At 41.1% G+C, this 17,738-nt stretch overlaps 2 protein-coding genes across 8 annotated transcripts in view; both read right to left on the bottom strand.

The window, feature by feature from the left end:
• The window catches only part of VPS33A (VPS33A core subunit of CORVET and HOPS complexes), a 28,515-nt gene extending 22,671 nt beyond the window's left edge, over positions 1-5,844 (bottom strand). For all 5 annotated transcript variants that reach the window (XR_003793849.1, XR_003793847.1, XR_003793845.1 and 2 more), the window contains exons 1-4: positions 5,677-5,844; positions 3,115-3,180; positions 2,388-2,515; positions 1,325-1,511 (exon numbers count right to left, since the gene is read on the bottom strand). Coding sequence is in view for 2 of the 5 variants with exons in the window: in XM_029224653.1 (XP_029080486.1) it covers positions 1,325-1,511; positions 2,388-2,515; positions 3,115-3,180; positions 5,677-5,778 (483 nt within the window). In the remaining 3 variants the exon portion in view is untranslated. The remainder of the gene's footprint in view (positions 1-1,324; positions 1,512-2,387; positions 2,516-3,114; positions 3,181-5,676) is intronic.
• A 1,889-nt stretch (positions 5,845-7,733) lies between these two features.
• Positions 7,734-17,738, bottom strand: part of CLIP1 (CAP-Gly domain containing linker protein 1) — a 122,417-nt gene continuing 112,412 nt past the window's right edge. For 2 of the 3 annotated variants that reach the window (XM_029220031.1, XM_029220011.1), the window contains 5 exons: positions 13,252-13,369; positions 13,024-13,174; positions 12,433-12,482; positions 10,218-10,342; positions 7,734-9,436 (listed from right to left, as the gene is read on the bottom strand). In XM_029220031.1, coding sequence (XP_029075864.1) covers positions 9,211-9,436; positions 10,218-10,342; positions 12,433-12,482; positions 13,024-13,174; positions 13,252-13,369 — 670 coding nt within the window. In that variant the 3' untranslated portion in view covers positions 7,734-9,210. The remainder of the gene's footprint in view (positions 9,437-10,217; positions 10,343-12,432; positions 12,483-13,023; positions 13,175-13,251; positions 13,370-17,738) is intronic. The other variant, XM_029220020.1, reaches the window with a different exon arrangement.

Raw genomic sequence — 17,738 nt, forward strand, 5'->3', positions numbered from 1 at the left:
CTAAAAACGTGCCATGCTTAAAGACTTAAATATATGATACCATAAAACTCCTAGAAGAGAACATAGGCAAAACATTCTCTGACATAAATTATACCAATGTTTTCTTAGGTCGGTCTCCCAAGGCAATAGAAATAAAAGCAAAAATAAACAAATGGGACCTAATCAAACTTATAAGCTTTTGCACAACAAAGGAAACCATAAACAAAACGAAAAGACAACCTATGGACTAGGAGAAAATATTTGCAAATGATGCGACCGACGTGGGCTTAATTCCCAAAATATACAGACAGCTCCTACAACTCCATAACAAAAAACCAAACAACTCAATCAAAAAATAGGCAGAAGGTCTAAATAGACATTTCTGCAAAGAAGACACACAGATGGCCAATAGGCGCATGAAAAGATGCTCAACATCGTTAATTATTAGAGAAATGCAAATCAAAACTGTGATGAGGTATCACCTCACACTGGTCAGAATGGCCATCAGTTATTTGCAAAGCAGAAACAGAGACACAGATGTAGAGAACAAACATATGGATACCAAGGCGGGGGGAGGGAGGGTGGGATGAATTAGGAGATTGGGACTGACATATATACACCACTATGTATAAAATAGATAGCTAATGAGAACCTACAAGGAAATCCCCAAAAGAGGGGATATATGTATACGTATAGCTGATTCACCTTGCTACACAACAGAAACTAACACAACATTGTAAAGCAACTATACTCCAATAAAAATTAATTAAAAAAAATAGTCTACAAATAATAAATGCTGGAGAGGGTGTGGAGAAAAGGGAACCCTCCTACACTGTTGGTGGGCATGTAAATTGGTGCAGCCACTGGAAAACAGTATGGAGGTTCCTTAAAAAACTAAAAAGAATGAAATATTGCCATTTGCAGCAACATGGATGGACCTAGAGAATATTATGCTTAGTGAAGTAAGACAAATACTACATAACATCACTCATATGTGGAATCTAAAAAAATAATACAAATGAATGTATACACAAAACAGAGACTGACGCACAGAAACATAGAAAACAAACTAGCGGTTACCGGTGGGGAGTGGAAGGGGGGAGGGACAAATTAGGGGTATGGGATCAACAGATACAAACTAGAATACATAAAATTGATAAGCAACAAGGATTTACTGTATAGCACAGGGAATTATACCTAATTATCTTGTAATAACCTATAATGGAATATAATCTGCAAAAATACTGAATCACTCTGCTGTACACCTGAGATTAACATGACCGTCCTGTTCACAAATTTGGCAAAAATTAAACCCTGACGTTAAAAAAGAAAACGCCAAACTTACTTTGAATGCACCCTCTGATTCCATGGATAAGAGATCCCCATCAAATGGAATGAGATCTAGGCTGTACTCCTCCCTATGAATAAAGGATCCCAAAACACCTAGATCCTTCAACCGCTGTTCACACAATAAGCTACGTCGTGGCACAAACAAAATGTGGAAATCTCTTGCTGGGCCACGTCTGTCTTCACTGCAAAAGAAGGAACATTTGTTAGCTTACAAGCTCTTTAGAGTCACAGACTCTTTCACTTACTTTATTCAAACTGCCGGGCACACAGGAGGCACTAAATAAATGCTGGCTAGATAAACATATGAACATTGACTTTCAGACCCAACTGTTAACAGTCGCTTTCTCGCTCTCTCTCTCCCTTTTTTTTTCCCTGACAGGAAAGCGTTGATTCATAGCCAGTATCTGCATTTTCTAGCTTTCTCTTAAACTATTTATGGGGGCATTAAAGCTCTCAGGTTTATTGAAGCAGGATATCTGTGTCTTGTTGAAAACAAATTGTTCTTTAACCAAACCAATGCAGCCACAGCGTCTCATATTAAAACAAAACATCACTCTTGACTCCTATCTCTCCTCGACACTGGACTTCTCAAAATAGCCCATATGCTTTTAAGATTTTAGGGGCCACATCAATCGATTATACCACAGAGTACAGACTGGGCTGAGAGAACTTCCTCTCTCTAGACTGGATGCTAAATAAAATTTTAATCAGCTCTTACTTTGCTTATGAAATTCAAGCACCTTATATTCAGTATAACCATTAGAGGTGTTTTGTTTTTTTGTTTTTAAAATCAGTGTCCTTTCTACTGATACACGTCCAAACTTTTAGCTGTCCTGAAAGAATGGGGATTTATGATAACCGCCCTCTCAAACTGTTTGAACAATGTCACAAGTTTCCCACTTTTCTTCGTTGTATTCTTCCGTGCCTGTCCCAGTTTTTCCAAAAGACCGCTTTCCAAGGTACTGGCAAGAGAAGGGGTTCACAATGAGAAGCTCAGGACATTAAAACCACGGGAAGGATTAACTTCTTTTGGCCCAAACAAGAGCTCTGAGAGATACCTGAGCACATTTTCAGCGATTATATCCATCAATTCTAGCCTGGGTCTGACAACAAAAATAATATTCTTGACATCAGCTGCTGGCAAACGACTTCCTTTAAGCGTGAACATTTTTTCCACTTCATGTTCCTAGGAAAACACACACACACGAAAGGTTAACAAAACCCCTGAAATTTACGTATGGTATCCAGACTCAGACATCATAAACACTCCCAGTCAAATGTACATCAGTACTTTGTTATCAAAATTTAGATTTCCCAAAGCCAGCTGTGTAAAGGACAAGGTTTCAGGACGAAGTCACTGCTACTGTATCTGAATTTAAATGACTCTCACGTGATGCACTATCAAAGACACCAGGTAACAGTCACATAATACAATGCTAGCCATTAGGATCAGTACAGAATCATCAGCCAAAGGACTGCTGTATACAAAATGTTAGCCAGGCATTGGTATCGGTGTTGATAAAAACCAAACAGCCTTGCAAGCCAACTACTCAGGAGGAAATGTAAACTTATTATTATTACTAAAGTACAGAATTATTATTTTTTTAATTTAATTTAATTTAATTTTTAAATTTATGGCGGCATTCGGGATCTTAGTTCCCAGATCAGGGATCGAACCCTCGCCCCCTGCAGTGGAAGCGCAGAGTCTTAATAGCTGGACTGCCAAGGAGGTCCCTAAAGTACAGAATTATCAATCCCTGAACAAAACCCAAATAGCTCATTTACCTTCAGTAGTGAATACTGTGCAATCAGGCCAAATGGTCCTGTGAGGTACTCATCCCAAACTATTGCCTATAAGAGGGGAGAAACATTCTCTCATTACAGTTAATATCAGGAATTTCAACAATACCAACAGAAAATGGCAGTCATACGTAGTAGGACTATTGGCCTCAAAGTCTGAATTAACAAAGATTGTAACTGGCTCTGGCCACATTCATATCCTACAGGTCTTAAAAAAATAGCATCAGGGTAAGTGATGTTACTGGTGGTAAATGGGAAAGTTAAGACCTAGTCATTGTCCTCAAAGGAAAGAAGGACGGTACTTTGCTGTGTATCTGTGTCATGGTATTATTATTAGACTGAACCATATGGAAACTGCCAATTGCAACAACTCAACTTTTATTTTATTTTTATTTATTTATTTATTTATTTTGCGGTACGCGGGCCTCTCACTGTTGTGGCCTCTCCCGTTGCAGAGCACAGGCTCCGGACGCACAGGCTCAGCGGCCATGGCTCACGGGCCCAGCCGCTCCGCGGCATGTGGGATCTTCCCGGACCGGGGCACGAACCCGTGTCCCCTGCATCGGCAGGCGGACTCTCAACCACTGCGCCACCAGGGAAGCCCTATTTTATTTTTTAATTAATTAATTTATTTATTTTTGGCTGAATTGGGTCTTTCTTGCTGCACGCAGGCTTTTTCTCCCGAGTGGAGACTACGGCTTCTCATCGCGGTGGCTTCTCTTGTTGCGGAGCACAGGCTCTAGGTGCACGGGCTTCAGGAGTTGTGGCACTCGGGCTCAGTAGTTGTAGCACTCGGGCTCAGTACTTGTGGCTCACGGGCTCTAGAGCTCAGGCTCAGTAGTTGTGGCACAAGGACTTAGTTGCTCTGCGGCATGAACCCGGGCTCGAACCCGTGTCCCCTGCATTGGCAGGCGGATTCCTAACCACGGCACTACCAGGGAAGTCCTCAACTTGTATTTTATATATAAGTATCATATAATCGAATTATAAAAATTAAAACCTCTGATATAGGTAATACAAATCTTATTTTGACAGAAGAGGAAATTTTTAAAAATTGAATTGTATACTTTATTTTTTAAACTAATTAATTTTTATTTTTGGCTGTTTTGGGTCTTGTTGCATGCGGGCTTTCTCTAGTTGCAGCGAGCAGGGGCTACTCTTCGTTGCAGTGCAGGGGCTTCTCATTGTGGCTGCTTCTCTTGTTGCGGAGCACGGGCTCTAGGCGCACCGGCTTCAGTAGATGTGGCACGTGGGCTCAGTAGTTGTGGTGCATGGGCTTAGTTGCTCCACAGCACGTGGGATCTTCCCGGACCAGGGCTCAAACCCATGTCCCCTACATTGGCAGGAGGATTCTTAACCACTGCGCCACCAGGGAAGTCCCAGAAGAGGAAATTTTTAAAGGCTCAGAAAGTTTAAGTAACGTCCAAGGCCATATAGGGACCTTGGACGTACACAGTATAAGGGAGTCAGGACTCCAACCTAGGACTTAATGACCCTACAGGGTAGTGCTCTGGGGCCCTACCACTGCTAAACTCCAGTGTGATTTCTTTTTCTTTCATTTTTAATTGAAATTTTTATTGAGATAACTGTAGATTAATATTCAGTTGTAAGAAACAACACAGAGACCCCCTAGTACACTTTGCCCAGTTTCCCCCAGTGGAAACATTTTGCAAAACTATAGTACAATAGGTATTACAACCAGGATATTGACATTGATACAATCCATGATCTCATTCAGATTTCACATTTATTTCCTGAGCTTGAACTGGGCACGTAGGACTTAGCCTGCTTTTGTTTTCTTTCAATTGCTTCTAGCAACCACTCTACCTCTTGAGGTCCTATTTTTTCTAATACTGATTCCTGAGTTTCCCCAATTTTCCTTTTCTCTTCAGAGTTGTATTGCCAGTTACTTAGAGGGACTGATAAATCCTAAGGGGAGAGAGGAGAGGTAATACCACTTAAAAGAAATCCTATGAAGTCTCTAATCTACGGTTTCTGATTCCATTGTGAGCTGGGTGCTAATAAACGTCTAACAGGAGGAACAATACTATTTAAAGAAGCCGACGTTAAAACCTCAAATAGCTACAACTTCTCATAATCCGAGGGAGCAGCAGGTTGTAAGGTGCTGGTGCTTCATACTTTTGAGGGTATGATTTATAACGACACATATGATCTTTGTAATGAATGGACACTGGACCAGCTACGTCCCTGGGCCGGGCCCGCATCACCAGTTCCCGTGTCTGGGGTGGGAGCTCGGGGGCACCAGATCCGCCCCTCGACCTGACCACAAGCTGGTTCACTAGAGGCTGAGACAGCACGGTGGCTTATTCTGCTGCCATGAAACAATCACGATGCCACGCGGACTGCGGGCTGGACGCCCCAGGCCCCACCAGCGGGCCCCTCTCCCCAACTTAGCATTCCCGCCAGCTCTCCTCCTGGAAGCCCTAGGAAACCTCGTACACCTGAAGCCCAGGCGGTCGGTCAGGGATCTGATCAGGCCAGGCCGGACGGCGCCGGAGGGCGGTGTCGCCGCGCACTGTCCCTCACCTTGCTTCCCGCGCACTTGTCCAGGAACTCGCGCAGCTCGCGACGCACCGCCTCGCGCAGCACGTTCAGGTTCACTCGCCCGTAGGACAGGTGCGCCGCCATCTTGCCCCACCGCTCTCTTTTCCCTGCAATCCAACCGGATCGGCTTTACCCCGACGCGAGGCCCACAGACGCTGTCACGTGACGGCATGTTCACGTGACGAGGGCCGCTGACAGCAAGCCAAACCCGGAAACCGGAATCGGCGGGTGTCTGCTGCTCTCTCCCCAGGCCCTAGCGCCCGCCTCTTTCTTCCACTGCGTGGGTTCCGAGGCTCCCCGCGAGCGACAGACCCGTCCAGACCCCGCCTCAGTCCAGGGCACCTCAGTTGGGCGCTGAGAATTGGGTTTAAGGGCAGAGACCGGATCCTACTCGTCCCGTTTAAAAATCGAGACTTTCATCTTAGCAGCAAGCACACTCGCTGTAAGATGGTAACGAAGCTAAACTTGAATGGAAATCTTTTAAATTATAGCAATCAAAAAGGTCCTGCGCTTTGCCCTTTTGGTTTGTCGGCTAAAATCTACAAAAATGGCTAATAGCTGAGGGAACCTTGAGTGACTTGTCTGTTCAGCTCTTCCTAGTAGACATTCACGCGACATGGTATTTCACACAAATACTATTCGATGTGGAATCTAGGTAAAATTCCCATGTTACCTCGTGAGTTGCGAGGGTGAAACGGTGTAATTTACATCGTGTGATTTATGTAAAAGGCTTAGCAGGGTGCCTGTTATTTAATAATTGCTAAATAAATAACTTATTAGGAAGATATATCCGTTTCAGTACTTTGAGGTGTAAAATTGGCTATTTGGGATCTGGTGAAAGGGGCTTGAAAATGTCTGGTCTTGCCTGGCTCCCTTCAACCCTTTATACACTGTTACTAAGAAAGGACTCGCTAAGCAATTACCATGGAGTATGAATAAGCAAAGAGTGGAATTTGGAGATGATACAGTAGTCAACTATACATATTTACATACTTCCACTCTCAACTTCTTGACTCTATCAAAGACATTTAATTTTAAAATAACATGTTTCCACACGTGTAGACTGTTCCATGCCCTAGTTCTCACCCGATTTTCACAGGGATTCTTCTCAACCTGTATCACAAACTCTTCTCAACGTGCGCAGGTTTTTTGCTCAACTGAGAACATGTATTATTTTAGCAGCATCTGTGAGAATAAATGTTGAGCTCAGCAGGCCATGTCCTGAACTGGTAAATGAGGGCACACCCACGTAAGAGGTAAAGATGCCCACGGTTAGCGAACTCTCAGGCATGCGTGGGTGCAAACGAGCAAGACTCGGATGAGAAACGATCCTCTGCAAACAGGACCAGGATTCTAAACGATCAACAGAGGTGTTTTATTTGTGTAAAGACCCAACTGGTGATACTGCAATACTACCGCAGTTGCCCTATAAATATCACAGACTTGTTTAGTGTTCGAGTTTTTTTCTTTTTAAAATGTATGTTTAATTGATATAATGGATATTTAATATTAATTTTAGGTGTACAACATAATGATTTGATATACGTATATGTGGTGAAATGGTCACCACAACAAATGTAGTTCATAGTTTTGAGTCTTTTCATCCATTCGGTCAAAGCTGAAGTCAAGGACCACTGTCGGTAATTTTTAGGTCAAAATAACGTTCAGCCGGTAACTCTGCTTTGGAAATATCTACCTGTGGCGGGGGGGGGGGGGGGGGAGCTCATAAAACAGATTGCTTGGTTCAGTTATCATTTTGGAAAATACCACAACAGCTTTCACAGAGTTTCCTTCCAAAACTTCATGCTGTAATAGGTAGTAGGTACTACATGGTGCCACTTACATTTCTGTCAGGTAATATAGTAAGACATAGCAATGGATAACCACCTTGGGTATTGATCTTATGCTGAATGGGTCGTAGAATGCTTTGAGATAATTTCTTAAAAGCAGTTTATCAACAGACTGCAGTAGAAATTGCTATTTGGGTCTCTAGTGCTTGCTCACTTAAAGAAAAACCATTATGACAAATAAACCTGAGAATAATACCAGTTTACTACACTGGCCAAAAAGAATAACCATTTATTAAAGTAGATACAGAACACTTGTTTGCTCAGATTTTAATATTGCTTTACATGTTGTTTGTGAAACAGTTCCTATTATAATATGTTTATAACCCCAAATTTCAACTGACTACAGATTTTTCACTTGTCAAACACATAGTTGATAATCTTGAGAGGAAAATACATCAAAGGCATATATACAATTATAGAAGTTCTTATTATACATGTCTCATGGAAGATACATTTATTTATTACTTTTTACATATTCTAGGAGACATTCAAATGAAGATAAATAGATTCAAACTGGTTGATAAACTTCTTGTGGCTGAGGTCCTTCAGTTTATTTTTTGTGATAAGAAAATCCAAAATTATTAATGTTGAATTTCTCATCGTACATTCATCTAAAAACACAGTAAAAAAAAAACGTGTAAAGATTGTAGATTGGTTAATTTAGGTGTTTTATAGTGGCTTATTATCTAATTAACTGACTGCTGGGGCTATCTGCTGGAGAAGGAAAAAAAAATCTGGAGAGAATTCTCCCAGTTATTTATATCTGATAAAGAAATAAAATGAGAACACAAAGAACAAGGAGCTGCAAAGCCACATGATGCTATTTCTGGCCTAGTCCGTTAGGTCCTGATGAACATTTTAAGTGTTTTCTTTTTCATAAAGGTAAAAATCTGAAAAGAAAGACACATTGTATATGTTTTTTCCCAAAATAGAGATTTTACAAAAATATATACATATAATATATAGAAGCTGAAATTATGCAAAACCAATAAACAAAAAACACCATAGAAGAGTAAGTGGGTGCAGCATAGAGATTATAAAATGTCCCCACAGCAGTTTGGGGGCTTCCCCCTCCCTTTACCTGTTTCATGATTTTATAATCACACCTAAGTATCATCAAGCCTGAAATAAAGGCACTACTGATATCAGGTAGTGCAAAGAGCTCAGATATTTCTTTAAGTATAAAATATTTTAAATGAGTAGATGAATATGCAAAGTGGCACATTTTTTCAACTCATTCCAGTGTCAAAGTTTAACCAAAACATCTAAATATACAAACGCAGCCTGGAAATATTTTAGTGCAAATATGAAAAGTAACAGCATAATTTAAAGTTACTTAAATAAGGTATTGTGAGGGTAGGAGTCGTTCTCTGAGGTCTCCCTAGGGACAATTAATGTAATGGCATCTGGTGCAATGTCTTGTTAATACTTTTTAAATTCAAGAAGACAAAATCAGAGGTGAAAACTCACCTACTGATTATTCTGATAAACTTATAAGGGGAGACTAAAAGGGAGATTTGTTGAAGATCAAAATATTTCCTTAGATTTGTTGATGGGGGGTCAAAAATAACATGAGTTCTCCTGAAGTCTGCACACACAATGCTGGTGGTCAGTTGCCTAAACGCTAGTGCATCTGAGAAAGCCCAGTTCTGGATGTGAGGCTTCATCAGAAAGTCTCGTCGTCATTGCAGTTGGTCGCCCAGTGCCCGAACATCTCACAGATTTCACAGTAGGGGCGTTCCTCGCTCCGACTGCCGTGGTGTGTGGAATGGGGGGGGTCCTCAGACATCTGTGCCTGGGTAGGACAATCCTCTGTGTCGTGGAGATCAAAGCAGTCACATATGTCACAGAAGAGGCGAGGTTTCTTCTTGGACTGTTTCTCCTGGTCATCACTACAAATGTTAATGTGCATAATCAGAAACTCATCTCCATCAGAAGAAATTCAAGAGACAGTATCACTTGTAATGAACAAAAAATAAGCAAGAATTGTGGCCAAGTCGGGGAGCCTCAAGTGTTTAAGTACTACGGTCCACGTTTTAAATTTTCACATCAAACCATTTTCACTCTCCTGCCAGATTTGTGGAAGTCAAATAACCACAAAGCAATTGTTCCTCCAATCCACTGGAGAGCCTTTTTTTTTTTTTAATTTTACTGATGACGTATAGTTGTTTTACAACGTTTTGTTAATTTCTGCTGTATTAGCAGAGTGACTCAGTTATACATATATATATTCTTTTTAAAAATTTTTTATTGGAGTATAGTTGATTTACAATGTTGTGTTACCTTCTGCTGTACACAAATCAGCCATACATGTACATAATTCCACTCTTTTTTAGATTCTTTTCCCATATAGGTCACCACAGAGTATTGAGTAGAGTTCCCTGTGCTATACTGTAGGTCCTTATTAGTTATCTATTTTATATATAGTAGTGTGTATATGTCAATCCTAATCTCCCAATTTATCCCTCCCCCCCCTTTACCCCCCGGTAACTGTAAGTTTGTTTTCTACATCTGTAACTCTATTTGTTTGTACCATTTGTACCATTTTTTTAGATTCCACCTAGAAGCGATATCATGCGATATTTGTCCTCTGTCTGAAGAACCTAACTTTAAAAACACACATTTATTTAGATGGAACTAAGGTTCCACTCAGTATCGCTGGACGTGAAATACCTGTCGTAATTGTTCATGTCGTCACCGTTCCCATTCAGGGCTGCTTCCGACATCATCTCCACCTTCATCTTGAGATCCTGATTCTTCCTCTGAAGGTCCACTATTACTGAATTTAGGAAATCAATCTGATTTTTTAGGAAAAAACAAAAGCAGATGTGTAAAATGTCTGAAATGTGTTCGCTGGAGCATCAAGAAGTCTACAAGTACACTCTCAGGCTGTGGCTGCAGAGTATATGCTGGAGTCGCAGGGGCCCACAGCAGCCGTGACTCAACCGTGTTTTAGATTATGTTCTCACACACACACACACACACACACACACACACACACACACTGTACAGAAAGCGTAACCAGTTACTTATTACACTAAACTATAACTAAGCCAGGACTTTTATGTTCTGTAGATTTCAAAAAGCTCATGGAAATTCTCCTCCAACTACGATTTAACACTCACTTATTAGTCATGGTGAGATGGTAAATGGGTCTTCAGAGAAAAAGGAAGGCGTTTTAAAGAGAAGGCTTAAGCTCTCTTTCACCTGAGGAGGTGTGGCCACACACTGAAGGGGCAGCATTCAGGCCACCTGGGCCCAGAATTGGGGCAGTGGGATAACGAGATGACTGCCCACCAGGAGGAAACGCTCTTGTCCTAACCTGGCAAAGCAAGGGCACTTTAATTTAAAATCAGTAAGTTTCGGACTTCCCTGATGATCCAGTGGTTAAGACTCTGCGCTTCCAATGCAAGGAGCGAGGGTTCGATCCCCAGTCAGGGAACTAGATCCCACATGCCGCATGACGCAGCCAAGAAAAGAAAAAAATCAGTAAGTTTCTTCCTTCTTCTACAGATACAAAGGTATCATTTATCTAAATGTCCATTGGGGAAAAAATCCCATTTTACAGTATTAAAAAATACATCTGTGTGTGTGTATATACTCATACATACACATCCACTTTTTAATGAAATATCTGGCCTTTTTCTCCTGCTGGGGTAGGTATGAAACAAAGCTAGAAATCACTAGTTTTGTGATTCTCTGCAGAATCTCCCTTCTGCCATTGAAGGCAAGACCCACTGAATCTCATCTCACTTCTCAAACTGTATTTTCTAAAGACTTTACCCTGTTAGCAGATACATATCAGAAAGGGGGGAAAAAGCCACAAAATGGATGTAAGTACAGTGGGAAACCACACACACACACACGTGCTCACAAATTAGGAAACATAAAACAAACCATTTGCTGATTGGAAGAAAAGCGTTGGCAGTGGCAGATGAAACAAACGGAAGCGGAAAGGAAGGGGGAAAGAGAAAACATTGTGAATTAAGTTTGTGCTCATCAGACATACAAACTAAGCAGAGACAATGCTATTCAGGGTAAATTAGGCTGTGCGTTGAATCCTTACATGCCTTTCAAAGGAGATGTCATAACTAAAGTCACTAATGCACTGAGTTTCTCTTTTATTTAAAAGTGAAAGAAGGCTTTCGTACCTTTGAAGTTTGAATGAGACAAGTATGTCCAAAATATATAATAAAAATTGAAAATAGATGTTTGTTGCTTGTGGGCTATACATTTCCAAAAACAGAATAGTTTGCCTCCATATAATACCATTTTTAAAACTAAGGCTATTTTGATAATTTTGGCTTTAGGAAACAGTTTTCAAGAGCCCTGTCCTTTTAAGGTAAAGATGAGGAAGGAACCTTTTATGGAGGGATTCTACTTCTATGAATTTATCCTAAAGAAATATTAGTATATCTGTAAAATGATAGGTGTTCAAGACAGTTCATTATAGCATTGTTTATAATACACCTAAAAGATCAGAAAACATCCCAAATGTCATGTCAACCAATAAGGCCTGATTAAATTATGGTACACCCACATAACAGAATACTATACAGCTATAAAAAGCAAAGTGCAGATCAGTTTATGTAATATGCCCCCATATGTGTAAAAAAAAAGGAGGTGGAAAGACTATTAGTCTTGGCTTGTATGTACCTTTAAAAAAATCTCTGAAAAAATAAAAAAGACATTAATAACCCTGATTACCTGTTTGGGGGGCTGGGAACTAAGCAGGAGATGGTGTTTGGAGGGAGATTTTTTTTATTTTTACTTGTACGTATTTTTAACGTTGTTTAATGTTTAGAACATATGAATACATTACCTATTCAAAAGATTAAATGATTTTTTAAAAATAGCAAGCAAGCAAAGCAAAAGGAAGGAATATTACCTGACTCTCCTGGGCTCTTTCATCCTCTTCTGCCTGAGTATCAGTATTACCTTATATTTAAAAAAAGAAAAAAAGTGGAGGGGGGATTTTTAAAGAATTGCAATCTTATTTCCTTGTTACTGCATTGAAAGGGCCAGTGTTAGAAACGCATTCTCATGTGGAATCCGCACATGCGCCTCTCTGAGAACACGTTTGAAGTTCCTGTCTCCTCTCTGGACCCCTCGGACACGGTCGTCCTCTCTCAGGCCGGCCCACTGCGGGGAGGAACGCCGGTCAAGGTCACGGCCGTCATTTCCTCCTCCCCGATAGGGGACCTGCAGAAGCCGCGGCTGCTGCTGGGGTGGCAGTTATCACCCACTGTCTTATATAAACTTCTGCCGATGCTCAGGACCACGGGAAGGTCCGGAAGTGGGGACCGGCAGGCGCGCCCCTCTGTTTAGGGCCTCATCCGACTACAGGCGGGCGGGCCCGGCACAGAGCGGCCCCGTCGGCGCGGCGTGGCGCAGCAGCCGCCTACAAAGGGTGCGCCCGCCACGAACCCCGCGTCCGCGGGAAGCAGCAGTGTCGGGAGGAAGCACGTGGCCATTTTACCTGACGAGCTGCTGAGCTGCCTCTTGTTTTCTTTGAGTTGAAGCTCCAAGTTCTTTACCTTGAGCTCAAGCTTCGCCTTGTCGGACTCTAGAGACTGAACGACTGCGCGCAAGGACTTGGCGGAGGCGTTCTCTCCCCTGAGCGCTGTGACCTGAAACACACGGCTTGGCTTAGCTTCCGGTCGGAACAGGGACGGGTACCGCCAGGGTCCCCGAGGTGGTACTCTACCTCATTCCTCAGCTTTTCCAGCTCTGCATCCTTTTCTGTGAGTAAGGCACTAGTAATACTGATGGATTTCTGCAAGGAAGCTTTTTCTTCATCTGCGTCTTTTATTAGCTTGGATTCTCTAAAAGACCAAAGAGTTAAAAATTCCAGAAATCAACCGAGAGAGCGGTCAGTGGACAACCGTCCTAGAACAAACGCGCAATTAACTTTAGCTAATGTACAGGGATAAAGTATCACGGGGAAGTTTTACAGGGGGTTAAGGCTATTACGCTTGCAGAATGTTACTTGAAATTTTACTTACTGTGAGGGGAGAAAAAGTTTACCTATGCAGAGACATGCCAGAATCTGCATATCATTGTATCCGTTTGAATTTAAAGAAACAAGTTAATAACTTTGGAAGACGCAGAATTAAAAAACAAGACTGTTGCACCCCCAAAGAATTACTTTAAAAATCTAACCCCCCAGATGAATTCCGTTACTTCTTGAATAAATCATTACCAAGCAATACCAACAATTAAAATACACACATGCAAAGCGATTATACAGATGTCATGCAGAGCAGTTTTATGCTGGAAGTATCGATTGGTTCTCACTAATTTCAGTAACTTTCAGCAAGTTCCAAGAGTGTGTTTTGGAGATCTTCTGGGCCAAAACAGTAGCAGAGATTATTACCACTATTCAAACGGAAGGATTATTACTTTTCGTCCATAGACTCTGAAGAGGACAGACATTAAGTTGCTCATAGAAATCAAAGGTAATGACATAAAGGCTAGAACGGAAATGTGAAGATGGATTTCCAGGTGTAGAATGGAAGCCAAGGGGCATCTGGAGGGAGAAGGTCAGCACACGGGATGTATGTTTCTCAGGCCGACCCAGCATTTGGGACGGGGACCGGGCTTTCCAGGAGACGAGAACATTTATCTTGGAGTCAGGGGAGTGGGAAAAGAAAGGGAAAGATGAAGGGAAGACAGGGGAAGAGGGCAAGACACAATGGAGACAACCCCAGAGGGCAGGCTACTATGTGTTTATAAATGTGTGAGTGTATTTAAATTTTTGTGGTGAAAATTCAAACGTGCCAAGGTCACGAAAGCCAAGGAAAGACTGAGGAGCTGTCACAGATGGGACAACTAAATGCACTGTGTCTCCTAGACTGGATCCTGGGAGAGAAAAAAAGACATGAATGGAAAAACTGGGGAAATCTGAACAATGTCTAGAGTTTGGCTAAGAGTACTGGACCAATGTTACTCTCTCAGTTTGGATCAAAGGACCAGGGGATGTAAGATGTGCCCGTGAGGGGAAGCTGGGTGAAGGGAATGTGGGACCACCAGGTACAACCTTTGCAGCTCTTCTGGAAACCTCAGATTTTGAAATAAGAAGTTTTTAAAAAATGACATGCAGTGTGAAACAAGAGGAAAAAAGACCTTGTATCACAAAAATATTTGGGGAAAACACAGCTGGAGAAAAATTTCCTGGCCAGCCCTCAGGCCATACAACCTACTCATTTGCATCCACGTAGATAATCATCAGTGAGAGTTCATGGCTTAAACCACAACAAACCGAATTACTCCCGGTTCTATTAGAAGTAGCTGGGTGAATGCAGAGCATGTAGTGGTTCAGTATGTCTTCGAACCAACTGGAGGGATTGGAAACTGAGGCCCAGGTTAGAAATGGCAGAATGTATGTCTGGTTAGTGAGACCCAAGATATCCGGCACACGAATTACAGAATTCTCATGGTTTATGGTAAACTGAAATTCTATTCTACACAAAGATGAAAAATGTAAGTGTTGTATTTATCTCATTGTGTGGCTTACACTTACACCCCAGAATAAGTAGTAAGAAAAGAATCTGAGACTTACAGAAAATGTCTTGAATTCAACACCCAAGCATTACATGAACACTTGGTGCTGTTAAATTACTAACTGCCTAACACCTCGCTAGGAAATAGGATCCTGTTTAAGTAAAAACAACAACAAACAAACAAAACCCCAAAGATTTAAGTGAAAGGAATGTACACAGGCATTTTTTCCACCTGGGAAGTAAATATCTGATTTTATCCAAAGATTCAATAACTCTTGGGCTCTTCAAGTTTCTATTAAACTTATCTGGTAGTTCACTCTATTATAAAAACCGTTTCAAGAGATTCACTTGTAAATCCAACTCAAATTTGAAAGATGCGATTTTAAATGCTTTTACTGAGAAATACCAGGATTTGGGGGTTCACGGATTTAGAGTCTTCTGTAATCAGGACTCTAGTTAGTCAAGCTCTCACAGGTTCTTTGTGTTAGGGAGGGATGAGGCCGGCATCAGCCGGCAGAAGGAAAAAGGAGCAGGTATCTTTGCTTATCGCCACACACGTCCACCCTCTAAGTGAGGCTGCTTTCTAAGAAGATGGCAAGCAGATGTTTCTCATACAAAAGTTGTCAAAAGATGCGTGGCTAAAAAAGGGATCTGACTTGTGATTTGTACACCAAATGAAGGGACAAATAGACCTTGGCAGCTCATCTTTGTGACAGGTCTTCAATGTTAGCATCTTAGGTGATTTCTAAGCCCAAATCCCACCGTGCAAACCAAGAGGGGCTAAATTAAACCATTTATGCCAGCATCACTGACACCTGAGTCACACATCGCATTGACAGTGAGGCCTGTGTTACTTTAAAGCCATGCTGGCCCCAGTGACTTGGCGTTACTAAAAGTATCAAGAAGGGAAGATAAACATAACATGAAAGAAGGGTTATAGGGGCCAGAAATCTTTCCCCCAAGGGAACATATTACCCAGATTCTTTCCTTACTACTTACATAAGAAAGAAATTCCAGTAATGAAGCAAATACCTTAAAGTGTTACTGGGCAAGCTTTAAAAATGCAAGATAACAAGAACCAAATATTAGGAACATGAAGAGAACTGCAAATGCAGTAAGGAGAACTCAATTTGCACTGAAGTTCTGTGCTGTATATAGATATAAAAAAGATATGTGTGCGTGTGTGTGTATGTATATACTGCTGAGAATATTTTACAAAACAAAAGCAAGACACAGAGGGACAAAGGCAGCCAAAAAATATATACAACAATTTTTTTACTAAAAGTATATGAAATTTATTTATTATAACGTGGATAGACTTTCTTTAGTCTTACCATTAAAGACACACAGATATAGCAAAGGAAGCAAGAGTAGGAAAGGGAAAAGAGAGGGGTGAAATGAGCATTGATCAGTAGCGCAAGCTTGGAGACAGTCAGACAGTTAGCAACCCACAGTGAGCTGAATGAGCTGGAGTGGCAGTGACCTCTTCAGGACTGGTGGACGGGGACCGTCAGCCAGTTTTCCTTCCTGACAGGAATCTTGCCTTGACACACACAGAATTAATCCTGACTCTACAAGTCCACAGCTAAGATGATGGCTCTGGAGTTCCTTCTAGGACATCAAAAAGCCTAGAGAAGGGAGAGGAGCCAAACAGGTTCCCAAATCTGCTGTAGGCTCTCTGGCCAGAGGGACACACTTCTCTACTTCCATCCATTAGAGCGGTCAAGGTTGGCTCTGCTTTATCTACCAGACGTGTTGGAACCTGTTCTGAAAGAGGTTTCCCTAACTTGGAGACCAGTTTCCCAAAGAAATAATTACATTTTTAAGCTAAGAGAAAAACTTATACTACGTGTTGCTTGCAATTTGATGCTAGATAGCAAAAAGACAAAGTACAAAAGGGTGATACTAATTTTTTAACGATAAGTAGTTTCACCCTACATCAGGAGTAAGTACTGCACTTCAACATAATAAACAACAGAGTTTGAATGAAGCAATCATATACTATGTTGACTGTGTATGTTCAGTTCTCACCTCTAAATTAAACTGTTGGCTAAGATCTTGGTTCTTGCAATGAACCACTACATTTCAAATATCTTTATGATTTAAGTACTTTCCAGATTCTTAAATTAAGAAAGTATCCAATTCTTTTTAGTACTCTATGCTACAGGTACTTAACTATTACACACATAGACCTACATACGAATCCTTTACCAAACTGACCTTCAGAAGGCATTTAAGGCCCCCAAAATATTATCTAAAATATATTTGCATTCAGATTTCTGAAAGACATAACTTTCCATGAGGATTAATTAACAATTTGATTAAAAAACAGTTCTAAATATAAGAAACTAGGTTTTAACATTTTTCACTCCCAGAAAAATTATCATCTTTATCTGCGTTTATTGATTAAGAGTAATAATTATCCAGGACCTAAAATGGGAGCAGGGTGAAATAAGAAGAGAGGAATGGACAAGTACCCAAATTTGTTCTATCTTTTTAAGCCGTGAAAAAAGTCACATGTCTAATCACATTTTGAGAGGCATGTAATTTAGTCAAAGTCACATGAAAAGGACTGACAAAGCAATAGCATCTTTATTTTTAAAAGAGATTAAAAAGTAAAAATAAATAGATGTACAGTGAGAAAAGAGCCCTTGTAAAAATCTGAAGTCCTGGGCCTTGTGTCTGCATCTGA

This window comes from Monodon monoceros, unplaced genomic scaffold, assembly GCF_005190385.1.
Source record: "Monodon monoceros isolate NGI ecotype Baffin Bay Population unplaced genomic scaffold, NGI_Narwhal_1 Super_Scaffold_1, whole genome shotgun sequence".
NCBI lineage: Eukaryota > Metazoa > Chordata > Mammalia > Artiodactyla > Monodontidae > Monodon > Monodon monoceros.